This window comes from Trichechus manatus, unplaced genomic scaffold (genome assembly GCF_000243295.1).
Source record: "Trichechus manatus latirostris isolate Lorelei unplaced genomic scaffold, TriManLat1.0 scaffold00002, whole genome shotgun sequence".
Lineage (NCBI taxonomy): Eukaryota > Metazoa > Chordata > Mammalia > Sirenia > Trichechidae > Trichechus > Trichechus manatus.
Genome location: NW_004443938.1, coordinates 2,883,314 through 2,893,251, shown reverse-complemented (window position 1 = coordinate 2,893,251; position 9,938 = coordinate 2,883,314). Strand labels below are relative to the sequence as shown.

At 40.7% G+C, this 9,938-nt stretch overlaps 1 protein-coding gene across 1 annotated transcript in view; it reads left to right on the top strand.

The window, feature by feature from the left end:
* Positions 1-9,938, top strand: part of AFDN (afadin, adherens junction formation factor) — a 119,870-nt gene that overhangs the window by 60,054 nt on the left and 49,878 nt on the right. Inside the window, exons 12-18 of the mRNA XM_023728482.1 lie at positions 2,990-3,051; positions 3,164-3,369; positions 5,314-5,334; positions 6,075-6,220; positions 6,880-6,974; positions 7,398-7,663; positions 8,478-8,621. Of these exons, the coding sequence (XP_023584250.1) occupies positions 2,990-3,051; positions 3,164-3,369; positions 5,314-5,334; positions 6,075-6,220; positions 6,880-6,974; positions 7,398-7,663; positions 8,478-8,621 (940 nt within the window). The remainder of the gene's footprint in view (positions 1-2,989; positions 3,052-3,163; positions 3,370-5,313; positions 5,335-6,074; positions 6,221-6,879; positions 6,975-7,397; positions 7,664-8,477; positions 8,622-9,938) is intronic.

Sequence of the window (9,938 nt, the reverse complement as noted above, 5' to 3'; positions counted from 1 at the left end):
TCACCAGATGTCACATCCATGGGAGTCCAGTGAACAGGGCTGGTCTAGTTCCCACCTTCCAGCAGAGGGCGCCGAGTGTCACCAGCGCTCACATCTTCGGTGTCCAGTGAACAGGGCTGGTTGGGCTCACAGGTCAATCCCAGCTGTTTGCTTCACCTTCGGTGGTTCTTCAAGATTTTTGTTGGTTATATGAATTTTATTGGATGAAATAATAGTCTGTTTTCTGTGTCTCTACTTATTTTTGGTGGTGTATTATAAAATAAGATGTCCAGAATGGTAAATGAGTAACAAAGCATGCCTCTGTGATGAGGTGATTGAGAAATAGCTGTCATAGTTCTTAGAACGTAAATATTTGAATGAGTGAAGGGGGGAGGGCAGTTATTGATTATAATAATGCCTTCAGGATATGCACAATTAATAAATGTAGTATATAAAAAAATATAGTGTCAAAATACCTACCTCATGGTTAATTGTGTGTCAGAAATTATTTTGTCTGTGAACACGTATTTTACTTACATTTTATGCAAGGTCAGATTATTTGCTTTGTAAAGACTTACGGAAGATGTTGTTTAAACTGTAGCTATGCTGTTACTTTGTTGGTATTAAAGGACCGATGAAAATTGATGATTCCTTTCTACACTTAGCCCCATTCTCACGCTTTGTGTTTTTTACATATGCCGAGCCTAAAACCAAACCCACTGCCATTGAGTTGATTCCGACTCATAGCGACCCTAAAGGACAGAGTAGAACTGCTGCATAGAGTTTCCAAGGAGCAGCTGGTGGATTTGAACTGCCGACCTTTGGTTAGCAGCCACACTCTTCACTACTGTACCAGCAGGGCTCCATATACAGGGTTGGTTTAAGCAATGCTTAATGTAATTGGTGAACTCAAAAGAAATCTGAGTTGCTTTAATATATTAGTCGAGGAAAAAATTCTTTCAAATGATGGGAGTGACTTTTTTTATTGGTATTGATCCTTTTTTCTTTTTTTAATGAGAATTTAAATTTTATCAGATCTGTTAAAATGATGAAGCAAACAATTAAGTTTATCAAGGTCTATTTTATGGGGTATTAAATTGAAAATGACTGTGATTTCAGATATCTACAAATAGGGTAGCTTAAGAGAAACATATTAAAGTAACATTTAAATTATATTCTGTTCATAAGAGCATGTTGGTCCCTAAATTGCATTAAATCCAAGTTATTTAATCATAGACTAGGTAATAAACTTTGAAATGTATAATTTGATGGAAAAAAAGGTTTTTTTGCTTTTAATGATCACATGAGTATTGATTGGTGATCTTTTGACATACGGAGAGAAGAGAACTATTTGCTGTTGGAAAAGAATTATTTTAATTATAAATCTGTAACCATCATAGGTTATTGTCTTTCATTTTTGAAGAAAAGCCCTTTATTGTTTGAACTAACTGATTTTAAGAAGGCACCATACCAGCGATTGCAGATCCTCTACTCTGGCCGTACATTAGCAGTTATCTCAGATCGCAGACTTCAGTGCTGCTGAGGGACTGTCACTCGGAATCGCTGACGGGTGTTCTCGACTCAGACGTCCTCATAGCCATTGGCTCTCCGTGTCACCAGATGCGAAGATGTGTGTGAATGAATCTGGACCTTAGTTTGGCCTGAGTCAGTGTGAGCTGTTACGTTCTCACTAGTTCATTTTCTGTTTGCAGAACACACATTCCCTGGCTTTTGCCTTCCGTTTAATTTTCTTACCTTTTCAGAGGCAGGTTTTTGGAGAATGCTTCTTGATGCTCTCTGTTAAAGTTCAGCTAGAAAGACAAAGATTCTGAACTGGTAGGGAAGCTAATCACCTGCCTTTTAAAAATTTTTTTAGGGGGTAAATGTTACATATAAAATACAACCAGTAGCAGACTCTAACAGTAATAATTAAAAGGCTGGAGTTGTAATTGCATGTCTGAGTGAAAGGGTAATTAAACTGAACATTATCTGTTGAGAAGAGTGTAAATCTGTTAAGACCAGGAGCTCTAAACTGCACTGTTCATCGTTTATCTTGCACACTTGAGAAAGTCTGTGCTTATCAGCGGCTTTCAGACTTTATGATGTGGCATACCAGTTGGAATCATCTTTTACGCTGTGCCCTGGTAGGTAACTACGTGTATGTGTTTATCACTAAGAGAAGAATTTCACAAAACGTGCTTACCATCATGACCTGCCAGTATGGTTGAGACCCACTGTTCGAAAAACTCTTATAAAAATAGAAATATCCCTCACTATTGAAATAATTTCATTCTGGATACCTGGAAATATATAAACACAAGTACAGTGCTAGTTCTTAGAAATGTTCCTCTTTGTTTATATTTTTTGACAATTCGTATTTGTGTGGTGTCGGGCTAAATGATGAAAGGTGCCTGGAATTCAGATGACCCTAAGGAAAAATGTGAGGGATAGAATGTCTTTCTGTTAAGGTCCGCACCACTGTGAGCAGTGAAAGATGATCATGTGGAATGGCCGAAAGGAACAAGCTGTCTAGGCTACCCCTGTATCAGCAGAGAAAGAAGAAGCCTGGTGCATAGGAAGCCTTTCTCTGTCATGAGCGAGAGCTCGGTTTCAGGCTCAGCGTGGTTTCGTTTTCCTTCATGTCTCCTGTAGTGTCTTCACTGTTACTTGAGCCATAGCTCTAGCAGATGCAGAGCAGGGGGCTCTCGTACCGTGTCCGAGTCATCACTGTAACACGGCGTCCCGTGTCAGCTCTGCTCCGGGCTAGGAGGGTATAATTCAAGGAGCAGACCTTCTGTGCGCGGCCCTGATTAGACCACTCCCAGTATCTTCATCTGAATATTTGAATAGCTTACATATGAAAACAAGGTATTGTGCTGTTTGTCATTTTGCATTTGGAAAAAACTCTGTAGAGATTTAAAAAAAATAGTTGCAGAAATCTACACAGGTTGTCAATGGTATTGTTCACTGCATGACCTGATTTTAATCAGTGTTAACTTTCTTCCCTTAGAAGTCAGGATGCTCCTGGGCCTGAACTGATACTGCCTGCAAGCATTGAATTTAGAGAGAGTTGTGAGTAATTTCAGATCCCATTGTTAGTGAGCTATTTCTTGTTCCATTTTGTTCCATCTGATTTTCATGGATTTTTGTGTTGTTTTTTTCTTTTTTTAAAATCTTTTCACAGCTGAAGATTCATTTTTATCTGCCATCATAAACTATACTAATAGCTCTACAGTCCATTTTAAGTTATCACCCACATATGTATTATATATGGCATGTCGGTATGTATTGTCGAACCAGTACAGACCTGATATCAGTCCTGCAGAGCGCACCCACAAGGTCATTGCCATAGTCAACAAGATGGTGAGCATGATGGAAGGAGTGATCCAGGTGAGTCACCTGCAGAGCCAGGGGCCTGCACTGTGATACTTATGACTTTCGCATTACTTAAGTCACCACCTTTAACTTTTCTGATTTGGGTACACTTTTGACTCTTTATTTTTAAGATAAGTTTTTTTTTTTCCCCTGTAAAATAAGTTGTTGTAGAAATAGTGTATAAAAAAATGTATAGCTTTAAAATGTTGAAAGGAAATGTCAACTTTTTTTTCTGCTTCTTTTCTACAAACCAAGACAATGGAAGAGAAACAGTGTGTGTGACATCATAGTGATCATGGGAAAGACCCTTAAAATTGCAATAATTGTGAGAAAGCATTGAGACTGTCTTGTGGGAGCTAGAATTTTTTAACAGTTGTAAAAAGCGCTTCCTCCATTATAATGAGCCTACTGGGATATGTAGTAATTGTTTGATTTTTGATAGCACGTATATAGTTGTTACTCTATTTTGAAAATGCCAAGAAGCACGGGCATTCTCCTGGTAGAACAGATTGGTTCCTTTAAGTACTCTGTCTACAGTTGATAAAATTGGCATGGTAGCTTTTCATCCTTGGAGATAATTTGAAGATCTTTCAAGTCCTTAAAAGTAAGTTATGTTTTCCAGAATTTGTTGGCAAGGCTATTATTCAGCTATAAACTAAACAAACAAATAAAAAAATACCATGGCTGTCGAGTCAATTCCAACTCTTAGCCACCCTGTAGGACAGAATAGAGCACCCCATAGGGTTCTCAAGGCTGTAACCTTTACAGAACCAGACTGCCGCATCTTTCTCCCGTAGAGTGGCTGGTGGGTTTGAACCGCCGACTTTGCAGTTAGCAGTGCCACCAGGCTCCTTTAGTCCACTGTGTAACTGTAAGAACTAAGAATTCTAGTTACGTAATGTTAAGTAACATAGTTCAGTGGACGTGGTGGTTTTTCTTCTGGCAGGATCATTGGAGGCGAACTGAAATAATCTTGTAATTCCCTCAAAATTGTTTTAAAAGGCCAAAAAATTTCAAGAAATGTTTCTTACATGTTTGAGTGGTTAGCATAATATGAGTTTCATGGGTTAGGAATCTTTTACCCAAACAAGGAAATAGATGAAAGGAGAGCCAGTTTATTTGGATACCATTTTGTTATTCCCTGAACATTATTTTATAAACAAACACGGATTTCCTTTTCAGTTTTCACTGAAAACCATTGTCTGTCTTCCATTATGTTTGGATTTCTAAAGTCTGTTTCAAATTTTGAAGCTCCTATCCTCAGAATGCTCTTGATAGACTTTTCGTTACTGAATTTGAACTAGTCTGTGAAATTACCATTATGAAAACAAGTCTTTTAAACTTCATATTTAGGTTTAGTATGCGATTGCAGGAATCTTAAAAATTCTGGGAAAGAACCATGGTAGTGAATATGTAAAATCTTTTAATTTGTAAAAACCTACTTTTAAAAACAAAATAATTTATTCCTTTTAGTATAGCTATAATAGAAATTCCTTATACATTTTTAAGTTCATAACTTATTTTTATTGTTTGTATTGGTCTTTCCTGTCTCTTTCATGCTTATAAAATTAATGCAGGGAAAAGGAAGAAAGGACTCTCATTTTATGTGCCTTTACGTAATAGGCACACAGTATCATTCAAAGGCTTTTAGAAGTCCTTTGCAGATCTTCTAAAGAGATCAGTATGTTCATGCGTGTTTATTATTATAACTTTCTTAATAGGTAAATGTTTAAAAACTCAATTGTTACGGCAGTATTAAGAACATAGAGCAAACCCTGTATATCGTGTCCTTCCAAAGCGGCTTCAGGACACGCGTGAAATGTCACTGGGGAGTAACACAGTGTCGTGCCTTCATGTCGTGCCTTCATGTTGGTGTTTTGAGTTTTTTAAACGATCATGATTGTTTACAAGTTTCTTTCTCTCGTTCTGCTTGATTTCCCCTCGTCTGTTTTTCTCCAGGAAGTAGACCAGGTTGATCAGGTAGGACACACCGCTGGGAACTGATCCTGGCTCTGTTGGCTTAGCTGAGTTTCTCATGCTGCTTCCATGTCCAAGTACAGCACTCCAGCAACTGAGCTGAGCAGTTCATAACACCCATTCAGCACCTGAGACATGCAGTACTAAAATCCTTTTTGACTGTGCAACCTTTACCAGCATTTCATAATTTCTGCTTAATGCACTTCCGTGTGGATATGAAATGACAACAGTTCTGTTTCTTCTCTTTGTTATTTATCCTTGGTTCCTATTCTTTGGATCTCATCTGAGGTTGCCTGGCCTGCACATGTGGTCGGGAGATGATGCGATAGATCAGTACTTGATACTGAGTTGCATGGTGTCCAAGCCAATGACTAGAAGTATCAGGGTGGCTGTGGGTGACAGTGGATACGTGAGTGTACGCTTCACAGATTACCAGATAATGCACGTCCAAATTTGGTATTGCACTATTGGATAGCTCCATTTCTCCACTGATTCCCTAAATTGTAGCTAATTAGATCTGTTACGTCTGCTTTTGTGAACTCCAAGACGTTGCAAATGAGTATTTACGTTCCATGGCTGTGTATGTGCCCAAATTCGTTTGCAAATATCTGGTATCTGTGGTAAACACCTTGGTGAGATGGGAAGGTACTGGTCTGTCTTCAGCAGCTTTTCAGGAGCTTTCCCTTTTGTTTTTACGGTGGTTTCTGTCCCGTGGTTGCTCACGGGCTCTGTTCTGCCTGCAGAAACAGAAGAACATCGCAGGCGCGCTAGCCTTCTGGATGGCAAACGCGTCAGAGCTCCTCAACTTCATCAAGCAGGACCGGGACCTCAGTCGCATCACTCTGGATGCCCAGGATGTCTTAGCACACCTGGTTCAAATGGCGTTTAAGTAAGAACAGATTCTTTTAGAGGATATTCTATAAAGATTTAAATCTTATGTTTTATTGTCCACTCTCTGAACTAGTTTTAAAGGTTGTTATTTGCCGTAATTGAAGATGAGTATATATAAGAAACATAATTATATGCAAAATGTGTTGAATTTTAATATTGAATTCAGTGAGCTTTGCTTGGAGATTCCTAAAAGTAAAACCTGCGAAAGCCAGCACCTGTGTTAGACAGAAACACGTCAGAGAAGGCAAACTCAAATCTTTCCGCTAAAATAAGCGATAGAAAAGCGGCAAGATTTCACCCTGTCTAAGGCAGAAGACTTAGGAGACGCAGAAAAGCAAGGCAGTCCCTTCGAGTTCCAGCCCTCACAGGTCTCACTGTGTGGTTTGAATTGGGAAGTATTCGTTAAGAGTACAGTTGTTTCAGAGAGTGATACCGTGTCTGACAAAGCAGCAGTGCATCCTGCCGTGAGGTTTCAGCCCTGATGAGTCTTTGAAAGAAGATCCTGAAACAGTTTTAGAGGGGAGACGAACGAAGACTTTCAAGGCAGGTGATCATAGATACTTGCGTCACAGCTTTTGATTATTTTGGTAAGGTTCAAGCAAGATCTGTTTACCTTTATTGGAATGTGGATTATTAAAATTGTTCACTTATTTTCAGATACTTGGTTCACTGTCTTCAGTCAGAACTTAATAATTACATGCCAGCCTTTCTGGATGACCCTGAAGAGAATAGTCTGCAGAGACCCAAAATAGGTTAGAATTTTCTTTTTTTCTCTCTCCCCCCTTACCTTTTCCCCCCTCCCTCCCTCCTATTGAACTTCATCGTGATGTTTAGTACATGTAAGGGGGTATGTTTTCCAAATAAATGAGATGTCCTATTGGATTTGGCATTCTTTAAAACAATAAATTTTAACTGCCATCTGTTTTGTTTAAGAATAGTTCCCGTTTTTGGTGTGGCATCTTTTGTCATACTTAAAGGGTTTGCTAGGGTGAATTACATGGAGAGTACAGTCGCTAGCTGCATGTAGTTTAAGACTTCCACATCTGAGTGAGATTGGCGTTCTGAACATGCTCTTACGGCAGCTGTGGCCATTAACTATTGTGTCAGAATTCACGGATGATCCTGGATGTTGGTCCTGGCTCTAGCTGTAACCCTGCCCCCCACCTTCTGCACAGATGACGTCCTGCACACACTCACAGGAGCCATGTCACTGCTGCGGCGCTGCCGGGTGAACGCCGCCCTGACCATCCAGCTCTTCTCACAGCTCTTCCACTTCCTCAACATGTGGCTCTTCAACAGACTGGTGACTGACCCGGACTCAGGCCTGTGCTCGCACTACTGGGGCGCCATCATCCGCCAGCACTTAGGGCACATTGAGGCCTGGGCGGAGAAGCAGGGGCTGGAGCTGGCAGCGGATTGCCATCTCAGCAGAATAGTACAGGTGTGTGGCAGTGACTGTCGTGTCCCTGCAGTGAATGCACTTTATTGTAAGTGTGCCTGATTTTATGACGGAAAGAGCTCGAACTCAGACACTTCAACACCCTCCACTGGGGGTTTCCTAGGTACAGGTAATGACACGGAGGTAAGGGCGTCCTGCTTGAGATCCATAGGCATATTTCTAAAGCTCCGCACTGACAGGTCACAATTTAATAATGGATAACAACGAACTCTTGAGACTGTAAACCCTTAAGCATACAAAACCAAGTCACATCCTAATGGCTGTGCCATCTCCGAGGGAGTCTTGATCTTCACAGACTTGGGAACAGTATCCCGCAGTCGAGGCGCCAGCCACCTTCAGCCTCGCTGCCGTTCCTGTATTAGTGCACAGCTTTCTGTTCTTTCTCGGTTTCTTTACGCCTTTTGAAGAGATTGAGGTTAGAAAGGGGCTCCTTACCTGCTTTCACTAAGTGAGCAGGTTATAAAAAGTCACTACAGTGAAACCGCTCAGATCCCCGTCATAGCTAATCCGAATGGTTAGGTAAATGTTTTTCAACTTTCAAAGAGAAAATTTTAAATGCTTTAGGAACATAAACAGTGGAATCTAATTATATTATTTTTTAGTAAAATTAAGAGGCCGTCTAAAAATCTTACTAAATAGCTTCTAGTTCAATTCATTGTGTGTAGTTAATGGAAGTGTGTTTCCTTACATCTTGCATTTCAAAACTTAAGATATTGCAGTTTTATAAATGTTACACAAAGAGTAATGTTTGTGAAATAGTTTAAAATCATGACATGTTATCTATTCTTCTAAATAGGCAACCACTTTGCTTACTATGGATAAGTATGCACCTGAAGACATTCCAAATATAAACAGTACCTGCTTTAAGTTAAATTCACTGCAGCTTCAAGCCTTATTACAGAATTATCACTGTGCGCCCGATGAGCCTTTTATCCCTACGGTAAGTTAATATCGCCGTGTTCACTACATAGTGTGGAACATTTCTGCACAGGGAGATTCAGAGAAAATAGTATAAGTAAAGCGGATGTAATGAGTTAACCGCATTTAATAAGTTAGCTTATTTAATACCAACTAAAAACCAAACCTTTTGCCATCGAGTCCGTTCCGACTCATAGCGATCCTATAGGACAGAGTAGGGCTGCCCTATATGGTTTCCTAGGAGTGGCTGGTGGATTCAAAGTGCTGACCTTTTGGTTAGCAGCCAGATGCTTAACCACCGTGCCACCAGGGCCTCAGATGTTTTTTTCCGTTGAATCATGAGTTACCGTTCAAAGCAAGAAACAGGAACTAGATAAATATTTTAAATAGAAAAGGATTGAAGGAGCCCTGGTGGCGCAGTGGTTAAGTGCAGAAAAGGATTTAATTTAGGGAATTGGGTTTTGGAATGTCACTGGGAGGACTGGAGGAGAGGAACTCTGGAAGTTACCATGGAGTAATGAGGTCAAGGGTGCCCCTGTGGCTGAGGTCCACAGCCAGAGAGCTGCAGCCCCAGTGAACTCGCCAGAGACACAGCGACACCAAGTCACGTCGCACGTGCGCAGTAGCAGCACCAGCTCTGCCTGCCAGTGCTCATCCACAGGCATCTAATGGGTACAACGTGACGTTTCCATCAAGAACAGGTCTGGGAGTTGAGAATTCCCATCTCTAACTTGAAGGACTGTGGACTGGAGGGTCAGAAACTTGGTCCAGTATCTGCTACAGTTGGCTCCCTGTGGAGAGCGAAATTTTGCAAGTACCTACCATCACAGTGAATTAATGTAAACTTGATGCATGTGTCTCTTCTTGAAAGTTAGATATAGAGGCGAGATAAGTAGATAGGCAGATTGATCTCCAGTACTGAGTTTATATGCCAACAAAAGACTTGTACACAGTAGCAAAACTAGAAATAACCCAGTGTCCATCAGCAGTGGGATATATAAATCGATCATGTTATATTCATATAAAAGAATACTACACTGCAATGGGCAGGCAGTATAGCTACACACAACAGCTTGAATGAACATTAGGACATGATTTGCACAAAAGAAGCCAGATACAAAATATATACAACATGGTTCCATGTGTATGAATTTTAGGAACAGGCAGAATACTCTCAGGTGTGAAAAGTCTGGACATGGTGACCTTTTGGGAGAAGGAGGGGACGGTGATGGGTGTGGGGCGGTGTCTCAGGTGTGAAGTTGGGCCGTGGTGACCTCTGGGGAAGGAGGGGACGGTGATGGGTGTGGGGCGGCGTCTCAGGTGTGAAGTTGGGCCGTGG